General features: G+C 36.8%; 1 protein-coding gene across 2 annotated transcripts in view; it reads left to right on the forward strand.

Moving 5' to 3' along the window:
* KLHL32 (kelch like family member 32) overlaps positions 1-23104 on the forward strand; it is a 121047-nt gene that overhangs the window by 60087 nt on the left and 37856 nt on the right. For both annotated transcript variants that reach the window (XM_066315160.1, XM_066315161.1), the window contains one exon: positions 21560-21775. In XM_066315160.1, coding sequence (XP_066171257.1) covers positions 21560-21775 — 216 coding nt within the window. The remainder of the gene's footprint in view (positions 1-21559; positions 21776-23104) is intronic.

Consider the following 23104-nt stretch of genomic DNA (forward strand, 5'->3'; position numbering starts at 1 on the left):
ATACTTCTAATCCAAAGGCCATTGCAGGGGAAAGACAGGCAATTACGGAGTTAGCAGTGCTTTGAATCTTGTCCTTAATATGCAAGCTATAGTCAGTTATTTAGGAATAGATTGCTAATGGATTAAAAAATAAATCAACCCCAAAATCACACCAGCCTCATAAAAAGCCCATCACGTTGGAGTTAGAAAATATTTCTTCCAAATTCCTCTGTAATTAACAGACCGGTAAAAATTCTCTGGACATGACAGTCAGAGAAACCTTTATGTTGGAAAAGCCATTTAAGATGAAGTCCAACTGCAAAATAGCTTGCTAAAGAGTCAGAGGCATTTTAATTTCTCTGCTGCTATGCTAATGCTTTTCCTGTTGATCTCATGTCTTTTGATGCATTTTGTCTCATGCATATGTTTCTTTGCATGTTTTTTCTCCTTCCACAACTTACAAGATTACTGTGTCTTTCATGAGTCATAGAATCCAAAACTCTGTGGCCTGCAGTTGCTGTAGGATGTGTGAAAGATGTGAAAAAGCACTGTTGTGCCCTGAATAGTGTGCCAGGGTAGGACAACTGGAACTATACTGTTGTGGGAAGAGGAAGTGGGATCCAGTGTCCAGATTTGCAGTAGTGGAGGTAGGGAATAAGGTCGTGGATGAAGGGTAGGGGAAAAAAAAAGAGGGAGCATATGTGTTGGAAGACAGAGAGCAGTGCTAGTTCTGTAAATTATTTTTGAATCAGGGTCTCATCGGAAAGGTTTGGAATCTGCGTGCACATCTGTGGGGTGGCTGTAGCTTATATCATGTTGGGATTTAGGCTGTATTTTACTCTTTTTACAGTATTTTTTTACCAAGTCCACATCAGTGTAGACATGCATGTAGACAGATTTGTTGTGTGAATAGATCACATTAAGAATTTATCTGATTTGTTTGTTTTGTATGGTTGCAGTCTATGCAAGTAATCAGCCTTGAGTAGTTGCTGTAAGTCTTTTTAACAGAGCTCAACAAGGTGACATCTTTCAGGTCCATACTAATTAAATCAAATATCTATTTATGTTCTACATATTATTCTGTGACTTTAAAAAATAGCTCTTCCCTCATTTTAGTACTATCTGCAAATAAAATCCAAGTAGTTAAAGAAGGCTTCCTTAAAACCACTTATCCTCTCAGCAGTTGGTAGCTGGGGTGCCTTATCACCCCACATGCTGTGGTACAGACGCTGGAAAGCGAATAGTGCTTGCCCTTTCTCTTCTCTCTGATCAATAATTGTGTCAGAGTTCTTAATTTACAGTGCTACTGAATTACTGTCATGCTGTTTTGGATTGTTCAGATATCATGAACTTAGCTTAGTTTAGCCTAAATTCAGGAAATACAATGTGTGGGATCTAGCTGTCATTTATTGTTGTGTAATGATGACACAGAGTTTTAACTTGTTGGGATTGTCTTCAAGTGTTTTGATTAGACCAAGCTTTTCCTGTATGAGTGCTACTCTTATTGTTAGCACTTGTTCCAGCTCTTATATGTTCCAGCCTGACATTTCATTGGAACTGTCTTGAACAGTTTCATCTCTTTTTGATATTTTTATCTGGGACCTGTAATAATTTCATGCATTTCAATAAGGATGGGGGTTTTTTGCTACAAATGCAATTGGCATTGCCTAATCATGTGCCTGTTTCAAGGCGCATTGGTAGTCTATGAGGTTCCAAAGAATACTGTAATGATCTAATTCATCTAAGATGATTGCTGAAGTGTCTGATTGTCAAGAATTATTTGTAGTTCACTGTAGTTCTATGACAGATCCTCTTTCTTATTGACTAAACAGCTTAGAGGACTTTATATTTTATGAATTTCAAAAAAATTTCTGTAACAAATTGTTTAAATTGCATTAATGGCAATTTTTAAAAGAGTTCTCAATCAAAGGAAAGAAAGGAAAAAGGAACATTTTCTCCTCACCCTTAATTAGGTAATGCAGTGGAGGTTTCTGACAACACTGCTAGTTTATTTAAATGCATTTTATCATCTATAAACTTTTCATTATCAAATGTTCTGTAGCATCTAAAAGTCATGCTCATTTTAGTTTTGCTAGTTTTTATTTTAAAACGGTTGTAAATCTTCTTTTCTTTATTTGCAAACAAGAGAAATGCCCAAGTATTCCTTAGTTTAGGCCTTAATTCCAGCTTTTTGTAGTGCAGACTTCTCCCCCCATATCAGCATTGTCATACCTTGAGTTATGATTATTCCACAACCTCTTCTGTTTAGGGGTTTTGTTCCTAGCTTCATTTGTAGAAGGGGACACTTTTGAAGCATGCTGATGTATTTTATTTGAGATACATACATATTCATGAATCTCTCATGTCATCTGCATAATTCTCAGGTACATTAAACATTGAAACAAGGCTTGTAAGAGCACACATCTGTCTCAGGCTGAAGAAACGGTAAGGCAATGCGATTTTTCTTAACTGCTATAGAGGTGTGGGAGAACTAAAGGCTTGAACTTTGTGTACCTTCAGTGGCACTAAGGTCTGTGATCACTCACACAGCATTTGCTTGCAGTGTGCACATCCAATTCTCTCAGGTTCTTGTTTCCAAAGTTCCTCCTCCAGCTCAGATTGATTGCCAGTTTTGGCTGAGGTTTTTCAAAGGAGGCTAATGCAGAGACCTGCAGCCAATAGGCAAACTTTGAAATGTAACAGGAATGGGTTATCTGAATATGTCCTTTCCCTTTTAAAAGTGGACCATATTTGTCATATATCATAAGCAACAGGGTGCTAGTTAAAGGCATTAAATGTGGTGGACATCTGAAAGTGGACTTTTTAAATGGAACTGTAGAGAACATGGTATTAGATAGTGTGTTTGTGTTGACCTATTTTGCACTTTAAAGCTTGTGAATGTTTTTCTGAAGGGTACATGACAACTTTATTCTTATGCAAGAGAATAAATGTGTTAAAACATTTATTCAGAACATAAAAATGTTTGTTTCATGAGTATGTCTGAATTACATAACTGGTTGTAGATCTAAGAAGTTTTGTCTTTTTCCTCAACTGTTTGTGTATTCAGTACCACAGAGCCACAAACTGCAAATTATTTCAACAATCAAAGAGTTTTAATAAGGAGGGAATGCTATTGAGAATATAAGTTTTTAATGGAATTTCCTTCTACTGATCAACATCAGCTCAGTATTGCATGGGTAGTAATTGTTTTTTTTAAAGTAGAGGGTTGATTTCCACTGGTATTCAGGGATCTGGGATATTGAGCTGTCCACAACTGAAATCTTAAAGCTAAGTGATTTTTCTGTTTATTCTGAAATACAATTTTTTTTTCAGTGGTGGTCTAGATACATCCTGAATTACATTCAAGATATGACAGTTGTGGGTGAGGAGTTTAGAAGTTGCAGAACAGTCCAAAGAAAAGCACTCATTTCTGAGAGGCAGCACGTGGCATGACTTATAGATAGCATTTATCCCTTTAATTTTCTGCTGCCAGATTAGGCATCTTTTGTGAAGACAAATTAAGTTTACACACTACACAGAGTCTGGGACATTGTTTGACAGTGGCAAAGTTTCAGTATAGACTTACTTGAAGTGACTGTCGTTTTACTTCATGCTGGAAATGATTTCTTATTCTGACAGTTCCTAGAAGGAGCAGGTATAGTCGACATGAGCAGTGAGGATCCTGATTGCCACTGAAGTTACACTGACTTGTAAAATTTTTTCTTGGGATCCTAAATATTTTTGTGTCAAGTGAACTTGAAAGTTTGACGCCAGTTTTCCCATTAGTTTTAAGTGCATTAGGTTCTCTGCTAAATGGTAAGTGTACCAGATTGCGTTTTAGAAATTTTATTACATTAAATGGAACTCTGCTACAGGTATTTCTGCTTGCTTGCTACTGGTGTCAGTCATACCATCTTTAAACCAGCTAATTTAAGCTAAAAAGAAAAGAACATTTTAGGTGAGTGATTAAAATAAGCCTGAGCACAGCATTGTACAACAGCAGTCAACTGGAATTTTCTTAGAACTGCCTCTGTACTGTCCTGCTCTGGATTCCTGTATACAAAAGCAGACAGTGAGGAGAATCAGACCCAGAATACAAAAATAAGATTAATCAACTCACAAATCCTCCTGGAATAATTCATGGTAATGATTGAAGCAGACAAATTGTCCTGGATAGAGGCATTTGATTTTTAACCTTCTCCTGTAATGGTCAATTTAGGCTTAAAAAACCAATTTTTTTCCTGGTGTACAAATGCCTAATGATCTAAATATTTTCTTCTTTCAATTTTAAACTATTTGAATGTGTTGTAGATTGAAATATGTTACTTTTTTTAAATTGAAGAAGCTACAAATGAATTTGTGTCTGAATTAAAAGGAGTGTGCATGGTTTATATATGTGGGTAGGCCAGAGCTTCAAAGCTATTTATTTTTCTTAGACCCAACTTCTCCATTTGGAACGGTGCCAATGACAATCCCAACTTTCACTAAGATAAACTCCTTCAGAGATGAATTAATTTGTACACCAGAGATTGAGAGCATCACCTTTGTATTGCTAGAAGCCCCAGACCAGTTGGGATTTTAGCTCCTGGGTTTTTCATATAGAGCGAATTAAACTGCTGGAAAGAAAATCTAAAGGTCATCTAGCAACCAAGGCTTGCTTTTTTTAACTAATACTGTGTTTTTAATCTAAGTACATGCATGCACACTCTGCACACTCCCCTCAATCCCCCAGAATTAGTCACCACCAGCAAGCTCAAGTCTACCAACTTTATCCTGTGGTGAAGTAACCTTCCCATGCTAAGAATACAAAGTAGACAAATAATGTCTCACATTTTTCTAAGTGTTACACAACCAGTTGTTGCTGTGCTAGCCTGCTATTTTTTGAAGGAGCAAGTTTTGTCAGCTGTTGTCATTGAGCTATTGATAGTCATTAGAAAAGTTGTTGGACAAAACTCAAAAATAACTTTGGGATTTTTTTTAATGTTATCTCTTTGATATACTGATACATTACAGAGATAATGATGTGTATATATGGAATGTGGTTGCACTAGTGAGGATTGCAGCTTAAAATGGGGCTGAGGACAAAAAAATGATGGTATTTTTCTTCATTTTTTAGTTGGTATCAGTGAGGAAAATGAAAATATACCAAAGTGACAATACTCAGTCACTTTGAATGCCATTCTTACTATAATCTACTTGCTGCAGTGTGAATTGAAACTGATGATGCATGTGTAAAAAAATGATGCTGCAACATCTAGGTTAACTATTGCTGGCAAGATCAAAGGTCTCAAGCTATCTAGGTAATTATATGGATACACATATCCTCTGCAGCAATGTTCCAGGAGAGGTTACAAGTTGGGAAGAGGCAGTTTAGTGCTGTATCTGCCATCTCTTTGTAGATTCTGTCGGGAAGGGGGAGGAGCTTTGGTGTGTGTTTTAAATAGGAACAGGGTACTGTATTGCTTCACAACTTCCATCCTTGCCCTTCTCATGTGGCCATTCTAGCCAGTGTGGACTCTTTAAATGACCTTTCTGTCCATCCGTCCCTGAAAGATTTCTGCTTTTGGAATCTTTCCAGTATTTTTATAAAGCTGTAAACAGGGGCTGATAAATGCCAGAATGCTTAGTGTACAAAATTCTTCTTTGGTTTTATTACCATCTGATCAATACTAACTTTTGATGTTCTCCCTGTCCCTCCCAGTTCCCAGTGTATTTTGCTTTAAAGTCTCCTTACGAGTTGAGGCAGTCTGGATGCGTGAGCCCCCAAAATGGAAGTATCTGTAACTGGGTAGAGTAGCTATCTTTATCTGCTTGTGTTCTCAACGACATGTCCACTTAGAAACCTGGAGGAAAATTTTGTTTATTGCAAAAAATGACACCCAGAAGGTAGAATGGCTGGACTGGGCTTGAAATGAAGCAGTCGGGGCCTTTCTTCCCCGGGCCTAGGCAGCAGGTGGCAGTGTGAGTCCATAACAGTTTGAGCAGAGAAATTCAAGCTAAAATCAGAAAAAATGAAAAGAAAAATTATTTATTTTTACTCCGTATTAGTCTTCTGACCTAATCAGTAAAAAAGTCATTATTCACACAACACTGGGCAATATGCATTGTAATTTTTAACAAATAATAGGAAACTGTTAATGTTTTCACAGGAAATACAGTTCTGTCTTGTGCAGCAATGGTCATTTATCACTGCACTTTGTGAAATCACTCATTTGTTCTAATTTGAATGTAAATGACTCTAAGGTTTTACAAATAAGGTGACAGACTCACATAAATGTAATTGCAGGGTTCATCTCTCTCTTTTTATATATCACTCATTAAGTTATGAATTAAATACATCGTATTAAACCAGGGGCATGTCCAATGATGATATTGTAATGGCAAATTACTCTATGCTATTAGAGGTGTATTTTTTATTCATGGACATTAATTTGTCATTAAGCGGCATTAGTTTAGCACTTTTATGTGGAAGACGTGACCTGAAAGAGGAGACTTACGGCTCTAATGTGAAAGAAGAAGAATATAGGCACCAGACATGGAGAGAGGTTTTTTACCTCCTGGAAAGAAGCAGAGGGAAATTTTACTTAAATTTGCTTTCATCTAAAACACTTTGGGTTGTATTAAGCGATTTTAGCAAAGGTATTTCTGAAATAAGAAAATCCTTTGATTATAAAGTATTTACAGTATGGGGAAGAGATAGAATGCTAAGTATGAAATGGTGATTATAAATCATTTGTAACCTATGAACTTGAAGAGAACACTGGGCTTGAAGTGAGTTACAATCTGATTTTATCTCAGAAGTAGGAAGTTAATTGTTCATCTTTTCTTTCCTCCGTACTAGCTTACCCAAAATAGAACTGATTTTTTTTCTTTCTTCATTATGAAGTAAATATCTTTTACCTCTTGTCTAGTTTGTATCTTTAGATACACAATTATTATTTTTGCAGGGGTCAATTTGAAATTCCAAATGCAGTGGCAAAGTCTTTCTTAACAAAATGAATGAGAAAATTATTATTTGATGGAATTTCAGGAAGCAACTTAGCATCTGAAGTATTAGACTAAGGAAATAGTGAATTATTCAGTTTTCTCTGTCTTTAAAAGATGTCAAAAAGACCTTGTATATTTTATTTTAATTTTTCAGTCAGTTTAATAAAAGAGACTTTCAAAACCTTGTTTATCTGATGGTGAAGATGGACTGAAGGAATGAGGATCCAAGTCAATACATTTTCCAGTTATGCAGTATTTGCATTTTAGTCTTTTTTGTATCATCCCTCACTAAAGGCCAAAGAAATATGGACTTGGTATAAACCCATGTACTTGGCAGTTGATACCCTGCCCCACCACTTTTTCTGTTTTTCTGATGGCTTAATGGTGACTGTGTGATCTATCTACCTGAACTGCTTACAACATATTCAACTAATTGTGCTAGTTAAGAAGAAGGATTTGTAAGGAAAATTATCTAAGCCCAAATGATTTGTAAGTAGCTTCAGAAATGGAAGTATTGCAGATCATCATCTCTTTTAAACTACTGTTAAATACTGGTGAACCATTTTTGTTTATAGGGGACCCCAAAGAAAGAAACAAGTTCTATATAAGGCTGTTGATGCTCTCCAGTAGATTTTGTAGCAGCAGAAAATGAAACATTTTAACACATTCCATCATTTATGGTATTTTGTTTGCACAACTGCATGAGTAGAATTTGTATTTTGCTTCAGAATAGTGATGTAGACTAACTCTATTGAGAATAAAGACATTATTTCTGTCCAAGGTATTGAATAGGCCTCAAAACCAGAACTAATATAAATGTATACATGCTGTAATGTCTTACTGAATCTTCAGCCAATATGTAATCAGAGTTTTGAAAGTTATAAATTGTCCTCATTCTTCTCAGTAATTCTAAAAATTAAAGATCGAAGCCTAAAGATTAGTAGCATCAACAACTTTATTAACCATCAATAAAGTCCTGCAAGTGTGTTATTTAAAACATGGAAAACATGAGAAATGCGTGTAACTTCATTCACCTGTTTTCTTGTGTAATATTTTCAAAACATCTGTTTATTAATTTGGAGGAAGTTGTTGCTAAATTTCCTATCTGTTTAAATAGTTTTACAGAATTTGTGATTTCCATCACGGTGTGTCTGGCTGCATAGGCAGCATTAGATCTTAAACCAGGACTTTTATTTACAGTTCAGTAAGGAACTGAAAAAGTAAAATGGAATTCTTTCTATGGTCATTTTTATGGGAGCTGTTGTGTTCTCTGGATTAGAGGGGCAGTGATATATTGGCTGAAATTGTCTTGTAAACACTTTGGCCTTTGTTGTGGAAGTTGTATAGTGGAATTTTTTTCTAAATTCCATTTCAGTGTTTTCTCCTTGTTAATTTGAAAGCATTATCTATTCTAATTATATATGTAAAGGGCCATAGCATCTCAGCACACCTGATTATCGTGGGAAAGTATTATAATAGCCTCAGGTATGTTCAGTTGCCAATGGTCACTAGGATTGGAAGTCCAACTGGTTTGAAATGGCATGAAGAACACGGGGGGCACAGGCCTACTGTCATACACCATGTCCCAAATCAGTGTTTTTATATGTTTGTGTTTGGGTTTGCCTGCCTCTCAGTGTTTTTACTCATATTTGCAGCATTACCGTCTTCATGGGGAACTGAAGTATGTGGGAAGTGCGTGTATGCAGTGGTGATGTCCAGGACCCCCAAGACTGCTATTGAAAGTTTACTGTAACAAAACACTTGAAATTATTTGACTACCTTAGTAACTATTGTGAGTCTTAATTTTCATGTATTCTTAATCAAGTTCTGGACTCACATAGCACCATTCAGCCCTGGACCAAAACTTGAACAAGTTAAGGAATTCTTGAAAAGAAGCGAAACAAGTAGAAAAAAAGATCTACAAAAGTGTATGGTGAATATTTTGAGGTAGGAGAAAACAAACAATATCTGGCATATGTAACTTTTTATAAGCTGTTGATAGGGTTTTGCTTATAAGTGTGGTAGAAATCTTTGAAATTTGAATGTTTTAGCAACCTTCTTACTGAAATTTATATTTGAAAAAGAACTAACTTTTACAAGATTGCACAGAACAATCATTGGCTAAAATTTATTTCAGTAAGCTGTAGTTAATTTTTGAAAGCAGTGACTGTTCTGCAGAAGCAACTAAACATTCTTTTTGAAGCAACTAAGCTGTGTCTCATCTTTAAATGCCTTTCCAATGTTCTGTGATAGAATGTCACAGGTTCAAAGGTAACATAGTGGGTTGTCTGGTCCAACCTTCCTGCTCAAGCGGGGTCATCCTACAGCACAGAGCACAGGATTGTGTCCAGATAGTTCTCAAATATTTCCAGTGAGGGAGACTCCCCAGCCTCTCTGAGCAACCTGCTCCAGTGCTCAGTCACCTGCACAGTACAGAAGTTCTTTCTCATATTTAGGTGGAACTTTCTGTGTATCAGTTTGTGTCTGTTGCCTCTTGTCCTGTTGCTTGGCATCACCAGGAGGAGCCTGGCTCCATTCTCTTGGCACCATCCCTTCGGTATATTGTTGATGTCTCCTCTCAGTTGTCTCTTCTTGAGGCTGAACAGGCCCAGTTCCCTCAGCCTTTCCTCATAACAGAGATGCTTCAGTCTGCTAAACATCTTTGAAGCTCTTTGCTGGACCCTCTCCAGGAGTTCCACATCTCTCTCTTCCTGAGGCGCCCAGGATTGGACACAGCTCTCCAGGTGAGGCCTTGCAAGGGCTAAGTAGAAGGGCAGGATCACCTCCCTTGACCTGCTCGCAATGCTCTTCCTGATGTACCCCAGGACACCATTGTTCTTTTTGGCCTCAAGGACACGCTGCTGACTCATGGACAGCTCGGTGTCTGCCAGGTCCTTCTCCACAGAGCGTTGCTTCACTTCATTCTTCTAATGTTTAAAGGGAAATGCTGGAGAGGTGCCTTTGAAACTCAACAGGATTGAGATCCTGGCACGTATCTGTAGTAGTGAGCATTTAGAAGCTGGGCCTAACAATGAACTATTCAGCTTTTAAAGGTGGTCTCTCCAAGGTGAAAGTTTGAAGTCAGTGAGAATTTTGTCATTTGGTTGTCTTAAATATATGGTGCATTGATTAAATGTTCTTCTCTTCTCTGTGGACAAAAAAAGGCTTTTTGCTAAAGCAAGAGGTTGTTACTGTATGCTGTTTGAAATTTGTGAGGGGTTGAATTATTTTTTATTCTTGGTAAGAACTGCTAGAAGCAAATGGACAAGAGTCAACATGATCTTTGAAGGCTCATGCATTTCTGCTGGTGCTTGGCACCTTCAGCAGTGTAAACATTCACATATATTAGTTTTGGGAGGACTTGTGACTTATTCAGCACTACTGAAGGTCAAATGTAGGAACTCAAACTGGATGTTGAGTCAAGGCCCATTTTTTACATTTGGCCTTCACCTTTTCCAGGTTTTCTGGTTTTGAAAGTCAGGCTTATAATAATTTCTGACTGAAAGAATGATAAGTAAATCCCTAGTTAATAATGCTTAAAATATGCTTCGCCTGGAAAAAAAAAGGAGGCTCTTCCAGATTTTTTTCATTCTTTTACATTTCTACCTATTTATAGCCTGTCACTATCCCTTTTAATGCTGTTTATCTCCTGAAATCAGTTCTGATTGTTACATTGTAAACCTACTAATAACACAGCTCCTAGTTGTGGGAAAAAGAGATGTTCTTTTTACTGCATTAATCTGGGGAAAGAGAGGTGTAGAGAGTTTTCTTTCATGGGTCTGTAATTCCTACACAATACACGTTGCAGACATTTGGGTAATATATTGAACCGTATGCCTAACTTAAAATTCTGTTAAAGTTGGTGAAGACAGGAATTATCTAACTACTAGAGCACTGGATTCCGTTCCAGGCATTTGAGGATCTGTTCTTTGTATATTCTGTATCATGGGAAATCTTTTAAATTATTATTCTGCTTCTCCTTTTTTCCTGTGTGAAATGAGAATTTGCCTCAGTTTAGTGCTATAAGCAACAAAAATAAAATTCTTAGTGATTTTTGAGCTGAGATCAGATATTGCAGGAGCATAGAGATACCTGAACAAATAACAGTTTTCCAAATAAAATGGAAATGTTGCCTTTTTATCATTCACATACTTGGAGTCAGGTTCTTTTAACTGCTGAGTACTCTCATATCTTCCTGCAGCTGCAACAAGTCTCTTGATTTTGAGACGAATGAGAAACCATTATAACCCAGTGGTCAAATTGCACAAGTATTTCCTTCTTTAGCTGTACAGACAGTTGTCAAAAAAACTTATTTTATTGCAGTAATTTTTTTTTTTTTTAAATGCAGATCTGCAAAATGTACATAATCCCATGAAGCCAATGCAAACAGTCCTGTACTTCCTAGTTCCTTGTCCAGGGCAACTCTGATCCTACATTCATGCACTAGAAACTATTTTCTGAAAATTTAGTCAGAGCTATTTTTCCTTTCATATATTCTGTCCATGTTAAAAATATCTTTGCTCAAGATCAAATCCTCCAGGAGTCTTTCCATATAAAACAAAATTGAACACCTGAAGTCTTGCAAGGTTGTTTTTCCAACCTGTAGTTTTTAAGTATCCTTTAAGTTTGGACTTCAAAACTGGGATCAATAATTGAAGAGTAGATTTAAAATGCAATGTTGAAGCAGAAAGAGAGCTTGTTTCTTTTATTGGACAATACTGGGTGTGCATTTTACAACATGAGCCTTTTTTATTTTTTTGGTGCCACAGCACTGTTCTGAGAACTGATGTTGCTATTTATGACTGCTTCTTAGTGCCTCCGGATGGCTTGTCAATGTTGTTCCAAATAGAGCCTGATATATTTTCTGTATTATGTTACTGGTTCCCAGATAGATATAGATACACCCACACTTTTTATTTTCCCTTTTTTTTTTATTCCACTTACCCAGGAAAGCCTGACAATACTCATGCTGTCCTTGCAGAGTGTTATGCAGACTGCAGACAAAACTTACTATTTACTTCAGTTAAACTGTTAACTGTATTGGATCAAAATTGGTTCCTTGAAGATTTTTTTCTATCAAAGTTATACTCATTATTGAGTTATCCTGCACTGGATTCAGCATTTCAATAGATGGAATATTGCATACTGCCTTAAAATTCTAAGGAAGTCTTGTTGCTTTGGGTTCTTTTGCAAACATTTTGAGACCTGAATTTATCTGCATTAAATAACCTGTTATTCCAATGTATTTGAGGCAATTTGTTTCATTCTCTGATGTTACTAGATGACCAGCTCACTACAGCTACCCTTTTCCAATTCTTAATTTTTAGATGTGTCTGTTACCTTTGTAATCCTTAAGCATTTGGTGACAGGCTGTTCCTTGAAACATGTGTTTTAAGAAAAGTCGCCCCTTGCAGGGCTTAATACAGAGCACATGTATACATCAATGAAATGTTCCAGAAATAAAATGTCATAAAAACATTATGAAACCGTTGTTTGAATCATAATATATATTCTTTGCACATAAACATCCTTGTTCTTACTTATACCAAGAGAGTTAACATTAGTATAGTGATAATTTTAGATATGCTCCCTGTTTGTTATTTAGTGTAGTATCTTGAGACATGAATGTTGCCTTCCTTTTTTAGTTAGTGGTGATGATGCTTTTTATTAGTCTTCATCATTTTTCACTCACATATATGCAGAGTAGTTGGAGGAACAACCACTCAGCCTCCTCAAGAAGCCATGTCTTCACTAAATTGTGACCTTAAATCTCCTGCTGTATTCCAGTACTGTTTGCCTCTTGTAATCTCTGGGCTTCTTGTCTGCATCTGCTCTCATGTTCTTTGGTCTGGGGTTTTTTCATGCTTCTGCATCTGAAAGTGACAATGTCTTTTTATGATCTGCTGGGTCTCCAAAGCACATCCCAAGAAGCACAATAATAACAGACTTTTGGCATTTGGGTTTTGTCGTTGTGTTTAGGCCCACAGTGCACAATGATGCAGACATAAATCTTGCTTAGCTGTGGAATAGATTATGGGCAGTGCGGTTAAAATGTGATGAGATTTTGGACTGAAAAGTTCAAACAATTTGTTACTGAGTATATACAAATTATTTTCTTGAGGCTTTATGAGGTGTGTCAGTGGAAGTAGTTTGCAGGGATGGCAACTCTTATGATCTGTTTCCATTCTGAATATTTTTAATATGAAAGAGCAATGGTCTTTTCCTGTCAGGCTCATTCTTAATAATGTATAATATGCTTTTAGGGATGTTTTCAAGGGATTTCAAGTGATTCATCTTGAAGCTGGAAAACTTCAGCTTGACTTAATAAATGTTGTCAAAATAGTAAGTTATTTTAAAAAGGCATCGGAAATGGAAACTATAAGGCATGCTAATACCTCTATTAATAGATATATCAGGAATGTTGATTTCTAATTTTTTCCCCTCTCTCTCTGTCCTCCATGATGGCAATGGAGATATGAATTAAGAATAAAAATTGCGCTTTAATGTACTGTGAATTAGAAATAATTTTTCTTTTTCTATTTTCTATGTCCAACAGTTTTCATACTTAATACTGATTTAAGACTTCTTTTGGTTTTCAGTGTATTAAGGAGTATTTACTTACCTATTTTTCACAGAATAGAATCATAAAATCATTAAGACTGGAAAATATCTCAGAGATTGAGTCTGACCTTTGACCAAATACTACCATGTCAGTTAACCACTGCACTAAGTGCCATGTCCAGTTGTTTTTTGAACAGTTCCAGAGATGATGACTCCACCACTTCCCTGGGCAGTCTGCTCCAATGCTTAACCACCCTTTCAAAGAAATTCTTCCAGATATCCAACCTGAACCTCTCCTGGTACAGCTTGAGGAAATTTCCTCTTCTCTTGTCACTGGGAAAAGAGACCAACCCCCACCTGGCTGCACCCCTCTTTCAGGCAGTTGTAGAAGGTGATAAAGTCACCCCTGAGCCTCCTTTTCTCCAGGCTAAATACCCCCAGTTCTCTCAACCAGTCCTCATATGAGTCACTCTCTAGAGCCTTCATCAGCTCATTGCCCTTCTCTGGACTCTCTCCAGCCTGTCAATGTCCTTCTTGTATGAGGGGCCCAGAACTGGTCACAGCACTCGAGCTGTGTCCTCGCCAGTGCTGAGTACAGAGGGACAACCACTGCCCCAGTCCTGCTGGCCCCGCTGTTCTGTATGCCAGGCCAGGATGCCACTGACCTTCTTGGCCACCTGGGCACATGCTGGATCATATTCATGCTGATCAGCACCTCCAGGTCCTTTTCCACTGCACAGTTTTGCAGCCCCCAGCCTGCAGGGCTGCATGGGGTTGATGTGGCCAAAGTGCAGGACCCAGCGCTTGGCCTTGTTGAATCTCATACTGTTGGCCTCAGCCCATTGATCCAGGTACAACTTGAAACAAATCTTTAAAAGATCATTGAAATAATTTCTCCCCCTGTAACTGGTATGGAACAGGACAATTATAAGACTTGTTGCTCAAAACCAGAACGCAATTAAAGAAGTGATTAGAAAATAGTTTCTGAGCATCCTCAGTAGAATCTATTGCATCATAAGTCCCATCTGTAATGTCGTATTATTTCTGTCTTGCCTGCCAGACTGAGTGGCTGTTGCTGTGTCCCACTTGAGGACCAAGTTAACAGAGAATTTTCATGTATAATCATAAGATGACTTTAAGCTACTAATGTGATGGCATCAAGAAAAAGGCAGTTTGACTTTTAAGATATTTCATAAAAGATAATTTATAAAGCTAAGGAAGTATTAATGTTATTTTACAATGTACTGCTGAAAAATCAGGAGTATTGGGAAGAGTTTGTCCATGCAGAAGAATAGTGAAATCAAAACTGTGAGAGGTGTAGAAAAGGTCAGGTAAGATGATCAGGAAGACCTACTTTCCAGGAGGAGATTAGAAGAGCTTTCCTTGTTTAGTCTAGTAAAATGAGGACTGAGGAGGAATATCATTGTTTTCTGTAAATATTTCAAGGGAGTAGATACTGAGGGAGGGAGGAGCGGGGAGAGACACTGTGCTGTTAAACCTAAAAGATAATTTTGGCACAGAAACAAATGTATATAAATTGTTTGAGTAAATTTAACTGGAAATTAGGAGATGGAGTCTCAAAATCAGCTGAGCCTTCTTGTAATACTAGTTGGGAACAAGGTGAATCGTTCTTAATTTATGCTGAAGTTGTTTTGAGGAGGTTGTGGTATAGTAGAGGAATAGAGTTCCAATTCTTTATTCTCATGGCTTTAAACCTTTATGGGAGCCTGTAACAACAACAGCAACAAAAGGAAGTAATAGTATCATACAGTCTTATTTTTCTTCTTCTGATTTGTAATTATTTTGGCTGTTATTCCTGTAAGCTTTGAATTTCTAAGGGACAACACTTGTTCTTTCTGGATTTTAGCAATATTAGCAACAAAAACATTAAAAAGGGAACACTCACCATAAAAAATTACTGGTTGTTGATGCATTAGCCAAGTAGCTTTCAGCTTTCCTCTTACACTGTAGTAATTCTGAAGAGCTAGCAAAACTATAAAATGATAAATTATCTGTAGAGATTATATTCTGTGATTCCTACTGGAGTAAAGGATATATGAATGTGTATGAGAAATGTTATTCCTCACAACATGTTCAAAGAAAAGGAAAAGCTCCCATAATTGGCAAAAATTATTAATACTGTTAAATCTTATCAAATCCTTGCTTTGTATCTCTACTGTGTGAAATGGTATAACAGTGCCAAGTGAAGGGTTAGAAGATCTCCATGTTCCTTCATCCCTGTACTTTTATTTATTAAATACAATATATTGCTACAGTTATCTTGCCAGGAGTAGCTGCTGAGATGTGAAGCTTTTCATTTTGGGAGTTTCTGTGCCAGGAACATTTAAAATAATTTTTAAAATTCTTAAAGGAACATCTGTTAACCAAGGGAAGGCCTCTATTGAAACCTCTGCAGAGCCTTATCTGTAGTTGTTCCACTCGTACCATGAAAATTTAACTGTATAGTCTTAATATTTCATTATTTTATTTCTCTCCATGATACACACAATTGTGTATACAGATTATAAAAGGTATGTATAATCAGGGTCACCTAAAATATTTAATTGGATTGGGAGTTGAAGATATTTGTACTATTTAATAATGTAGATCAATCTGACTGAGTTTCTAGAAATTGGTTGTATTTCTAATTTTACATATGGCATGTTTCACTTTCTTTTTTTGAAGACCACACATTTGTGTCATCACATGAGCAATCTGAGAATGTCTTTCCTCTGTGCTTGTGAAGCTCACAGGCCTCGTCTGTGCCTTCAAAGGGGATTCTCAGTAGCACCAGCCAGCAGGATTAAACCTGAAAACTGAGCTGATATGGAGAAGTGATAGGTGAGAAGGGAAATGAATTCTCATAGGGCAGTGGAAAAATAATAGGGCTGAAATATTTTGATATTGTTGGTTTTTCACTTAGCTCTAGACCTACTTTAAAATACAAGCAAGGATGCAAATTAACTTTTCATACTTAAAGGAGAAAACAAAAGCAAGAATTACAGAAAGTAGAAAGCAGTGGTCTATCAGAAAAATTAATTGTATAAAATGAGTCACTTAGAAAACCATCTTTTACTTTGTCTATAAACACATCTGTAGTCTGCACTTATCTCATAATAAGTGTAATCAGCTCTATACATTGAAAAATTCTGAGCCAGCTGTTCCAGCCTGGCCAACTGTGACCAGGCTTCAGCAAAATTCTTTTCATGGCTCAGGTGGATGACTTTGGTGTTTGACAGAGGCAAATTTCAAATAAGATAAAATAGACATTTTCTGCTTATGCTCATTATGAAATGTTTGTGTCTGTTGCTGTGCTCTTGAGTGTGTGCATGATCTGTTAGTTCTTAGGTAAATGTGTGAGATTTTGCAGAACTAAAACCTTTGATATACAAAGAAACAGCTAGAACCAGCAGAACTGGATTTCTTTTATCTTAAAATTGTGTTTTTCCCTTTTGTTGTCAGGTAAATATATTTTTTGTCATTGCAGTTTTTAATTTTGTTACTCTTCCTTATCTGTTTAGAGTCCCTCTTTGCTATGATTTTTTTTCTGAATGGTGCAGCTGTTTCATAGTATTTAATGTGGCAGAGAACCTGGATGATGTAGGGTCAAGACCTGTGCTGCTTAAGGATTTTGAACAGCTATGTCCCTGTCTCACAGCTGGGGTTGGTTTTTTTGCTTTAAAGAGTCTGAACCCCTTTGAGAAAAGGGGGAAGTAGTGTCACCATGCAACTTTTCTCTGCTACAGCAGCAGGGCTAGTCATTTAATGCCTTGATTTATAACAGTATTGTAATCTAAATAGGAAGCAGGTGGAGTTACAACTGGTTACGGTACTTTGGATATTAATGGCTTGGCTTGGCAGTGGAATTCTAAAGCTGTATATACTTTTGCTGTTTTAATTATGCATTCATTAAAAGCTTTTATACCCAACAGAATAAAGTAAATATTGTTTGATCTCCGTAGTGTGCTCCCAGACTGTAGATTTGCACAGCAGGGTCTTGATAATCTGAATAAATTGTATTTCCCCAAGGAGTTTATCTTTCAAATAAGGTCATAAAGAAATGCATTCTTTCCCCTTAGTTCTCCTTGTGCTTTTTCTGCTATTTATAACACAGAGCACAGGAATAGAGGTATATTGTAGTCTGCTGTGTACTTGGTTATGATTAACTCTAATTTATCAATCTGTTACATCCTTTTCTGTGGCTTGTGCAAGGCAATTATTCTTTAAAGTATGAACGAATAAAGATGGTTTTGGAAGCAATTTAAACACAATGTTTATATCTATTTTTCCTGTTTGACAATTTATCATATCTCTATATTAAAATACACCTCTGTATCAAAATATTCACACTATCACAATACTTATTTTGAATATTTAATATTGTCATCTTTCAGATTATGTTTGTTTGTACAGCATGTTTTCTTTTATGAGGCTTTTAAATGTCAACTCATTGTTGAATTGGTTTGGCATCTAAAGGTTGATACTACTGAATCAGAAGACCCTTAGTGTGGAATAATAGGTCCTCTTGCTTCAGCGGGGGGATACACAGTAAGTAGGATGCATAGGATCTAAGGTAGTTTCTTATTTTAGAAGTAGACACTGATTAATAATTTGTCCAATTTACTGAACTGGTTTGAGCTTACTGTGAGATTTCAGAGCTATTTTAACTTTGTTTTAAGCACTGTATCTATAATTTTATACATATTTTCTTAGCCTGAATGTGTTTCAGCAGTGTAACATGCATCATATTAGGAGACGATCACTACCTTCAGCTTTTAGTGACAGTTCTGCTTGTGTTCATATTTCATCCTTCAGTTCAAAAAAGAGGCATATACATAAAAGTTTATGAAAAAAGGACCTAAATTTTCAAAAAATTACATAAGCTTGGTTTGTATTGCATGTTTTCAAAGAACATACACTGCAATACTATACCACAAGAAAGCTACACACTACTTCAAAACTTTGTAGTTGCTCAGTTAATACAATATAATAAAACCTGTAGAAAGCAGAGACTGCTAGTACTCTGACTTGTGACCACACCTAAATTTCCTGTTTAGTAGCTTATTTCACCATTTATCAAAGGTTTTATTTCAATTAAGGTTTTAGTGTGAAAAATCTATTCAAATCAGACTGAGATGACAGTGATTGCTTTGATCCTTCCTGTGGGACTTTTTTAAAGCTAGAAGATAAGGTGCATTTTTCTTACTACTGACTTACATACTTCATTTTAGACTATTTTTGAAAGTTTTACCATTTATAAGAGCAAAGTTATGGGATCTGGGGTATACATCGAGCAATCTCAGTGTGACATTTTTGCCCTCTAGGATCATAGCTGAGACAGTAGTGTATAGTACTGCATAATCTTGATTTTCATTTGTAAAACCTTATGCAATATTTGCCTCTTTGTCTGTGAAATACAAACCTGTAGATCAACTCTAACCTTATAAAATCAGAAATGATCATTACTGATTCTAGGCCAAGGCCAGTTTTAACAAAACACACTTTCAGTATTCATTAAGAAGTAGACTGTAAGTTGAGCAGGTGACTAACACATTATGTTAGGAAGCATCAAAAATCATCTCAAACTTAGCAATGAAAATAAGTAAACACATAACCCAAATAATAAATAAATAAACACACATACATAAATAAGCATCTGAAATAAGTTATTACATGCAGTATAAATAACTGGTTAGATTTTTTTTTACAAATCCACAAGTATATTTGGCCTCTTCAACTGTAAGACAGCTTTTATAAAAACAACTTCAATTGCTGCTGATTTGAGAGGATACGGGGGGTTGGAGCTCATGAAAAAAATATCCAAACCTAAAAGGAAGGCTTACCAGTGTCATTCAGATTTCACTGAAAATGTGAAGATTTTTTAGGGGTAGATTGCATTTGTGTGTCTCATTACTGATTCCCTCTAATAAGGGTTCCATTATGTTATCTCCAGTATTTTGCTCCTCTGGAGTCTGCTAAAAGCCACCTCTCATTCTCAACTGACCCTTAGTGAGGTTTGACCAGGCATGTATTTTAGTGGGGCTGTTGATGCTCAGCTCACAGTGCTTGATTGATTATTTATTTATTTATCTATTTATGTCCTTGACCACAAAAGAGCTCAATAAATACATGCTGAGCTCTTCTAAACTTCTTTCTGGCATTTGGGATTTATTCAATCAGTGAGTTCTGTGAAAAGATAGTTTTCTGAACCAGGGACAATAAACTGTGGTTGTTGCTTGTCAAATACTGTGATGTTTGCTTTGATTACACTCCTATGTGTTGTTGCCACCATTGCATGGCCATCACAGGAGTGGGGTTGTGAGGTGCCATCTGTGATCTGAAGATACTAAATCACTGAGCAAGCACACAGAGCAGATACTTCTCATGTAAAATTCATTCTTTTCTCTTTCTTTCTGCAACTGCAGATTTATCCTTACTTCCTCTGAGGAGGAGCTGACACTAGAATAGCTGTGGCTTTTGGGATGATGGCTGTTAGTGCTTGTTCTGACAATGTAAAGAACTTAGCTTTGTTCTTCCAAGAAAACCGTGGGAAACTCTTATGCAGAAGTCTAAGTAGATAATGGATAGGATTTATCTTTGTGTACAATTCTGCTAGGGAAGGTGCACTGTTCAGACCCGGAGATTATGTAACAAGCAGGAACCTCCACAGGAATTTGATTCCATTTCCTCCAGTACTGACTCCTCTAAGCAGGTTAAAAAATTCTTTCTCCACTCTCCATTGCATATGCATAAACAGCTCCACAGTCATCGGGACAGGCACCCAATTCACACGTTCAAGATGTAGTCCATAAAACATTCCAAAAAAACCCCTCTTCGCACTTCCCCATCTTCTCTGTTTCTCTGCTCTATCTGCCAGCCGTGCAGCTCATTTGACATTTACAAGATTTCCTGTCAGTTTCATTTGGTGCTGCCATTCCGCCTAGCAGAGCAGTGAAAGTGAAATAGACTTAATTTAGTCTGTTTCTCTTCCTTGCTCTAGTTCCCGTGTTAACTCACCAGCAAAGTGAGACTGACGAGGTTCCTTGTCATTCCCACACATGGGGCTGGTCAAGGAGAAGGCGCCTGATAGGGAGCAATGCGGTAAATTGGGAGATGAAAACCAGGATTGCGGAGGAGAGAGGAAGAGAGATGTGAGCACGTAGCAAGAACAGAGAAAATGGGTAAACGTGATCATTTCCCAGGTGCCCTGGGTAGTTTTCTCTAATAGGGATGAATTCTTGGCCTGTTCCCTGAAGGGAGCAGTGTGGTCTAGAACAGCAGTAGTTAATTGTCTAGATACTAATTTATGAGGGATGCCAGGTTGAAAACATTAGCCCATAAATACTGGTCATCTGTTAGCAGGATGGACAAAGCTTCCTGCCTTGAGCTACTATAACTTTTGTCTCCTCACATTTTCAGCTGCTAGAAGGAGAGGGAGAAGGTGTAGGAGGCCACTATCCACTATATGTTGATGCAAGTGATTGGAAGAAAAAAAAGGATTCATTTGTTCATTGAAGAAAAATTCATACGTAAAATGTAAAATGTAGCTCAGCATCTTGTATCTTGTCAGATTTCTTAGAATGAAAAGTTGTGCTACACAAATGCTGTAGTTCAATCAAAACAGTAAATTATGAACAAACAATTGCTTTGTAACAAACCATTGTCATTAAAAAATACATTTTTTAAATCCACTTGTTAGCTCCTGTGAGCTCTTGACATACATTGCAAATCATAATGGTTTATTATATTATGTACTAATTCATATTTCTTACAGATGTTTTATGCACATATAACCTTAGGAGTTGCAGTATAAATGAGTACTATCGTATATATTTGCACATGCGCTAGTGACACTTACATATACGTTTTGAATGAGACTATGTTAACTAACTGCAAGTTATATTGCCTTCCTTCTCCACAGCTCCAAAAGAATAACCTTTTTTCATTATCTGAGACCTGTGGATTTTTATATTCTCTGTTTCATGTTTGGGATATTTTTGTGACGTGTATTTTGTTTGCTTCATCCGTTTAGGAATTAAATAGTTTTAATTACTTGGACCTGTACAAGCTTGCGGATCTTTTCAACCTCACTTTGTTGGAGAATGCAGTCATTGGCTTCTTAGTAAAACATCTCTCTGAGCTATTGAAGAGTCATCCTGAAGAAGTTCTGGCACTCCCATACTGTCTTCTTCGAGAGGTTTTTAAAAGCGATAGACTCACTTCACTCAGTGAAGAGCAAATCTGGCAGGTAAGGAGATTGGTGAACAACCAGAATGTGTGACACTCTATAAACCATAGCAGTAATCTGTTGTTTTGGAACCCTGGAGCAGTCTTGAGGGAGAATAAGCACTTGAGCAAAAACTGTGAATAACAACTGAGGGAAATTTCTAAATGAAATTCTAAAAATATTGTGTTGTGTTAATGCAATTACTTTGTTTGAAAGAGAAATTTGTCATGCTGTTTAACTTCTGCTACTTAAATACAGCCAGAGATTTTGCTCCAGATCCAACTTCTTTGGTGGGAAGAGATGCCTGATGCATGCAACTCAATTATAATTGCCTCTGTTGAGGCTAGTGCCGTGAGTCTGGTGACAAACCTGCTTCTGCAGTCTCTCTCATTCACTTCAGACAAATTTAGCTGTATAACTTCAATAGCCATTGAAATTCTTTGGGCCACCGCAGCTGACCTTGCCTGAATCAGATGAGAGAATCACCACACAGGCAGCTCTGCTCCAAGCTGAGCAAGAGGTTTCGATGGAAGGTTTGTGGCAAGAAGCCTGAGATCGCTTCCTTTTAAAAAGCTGGATCTAGAAAAGGACCAGGTTGCTAGCCATAAAGTATGAGCAAGATAAAAACATTGTGTTGTGACTTGTAGTGTGTATGGGCTGGGAAAAAACCTAATGTGAGAAAAACACATAGCCTGTTAAGAGAAACACAAAAACTAAACCAAAATATGTCCTTGGAAAAATTCCCACTGTATATCTGTAAAACTTTGCTATGGAGTGGAAGGAAACCTCTGTAATACTGATACCCAAAGATATCTTTCTGTTCCTTTTTTGCTGTCATGCTTTAGAGAGGAAAATATTTCCGTGTATTTCAAGGTAGAAAGAAACTTGCTGGAAAGAAACCTGTGCTTTCCTTTTAGAAAGTGGGTTATATTCATCCAACAGAGAATTGTGATTCAAAAGACAGATTATATTTCAACCCTATTGTCTATCTATTTATCTTTTGGATTATTCTAAGGAAATAACTACATGTAGATGGCATCAGTTTATCAAAGAGTAAAGTGTGTATTCATCAGTGGGACACTTCATGTTCTGTGGATGAATAATACAGGATAAAATATTTGTTCTTAAAAAAATAAAGATGTCAGGTTAAGTTCTTCAAACCACGAAACCAGTATGAAGATGTAACGTAACCCTTCAGTATTGTAGCAGGCTGTGTTGTGTTTTTTTTTGGTGGGTTGTTTTTTTTTTGTTTTGTTTTGGTTTGTTTGTTTGTTTGTTTGTTTGTTGTTTTTTTAAGATTATGGACTATGCTACAAAGATGATATTTTCTGCAAATGCCAAAACCAAGTT

Source organism: Sylvia atricapilla, chromosome 3 (genome assembly GCF_009819655.1).
Source record: "Sylvia atricapilla isolate bSylAtr1 chromosome 3, bSylAtr1.pri, whole genome shotgun sequence".
Classification (NCBI taxonomy): Eukaryota; Metazoa; Chordata; class Aves; order Passeriformes; family Sylviidae; genus Sylvia; species Sylvia atricapilla.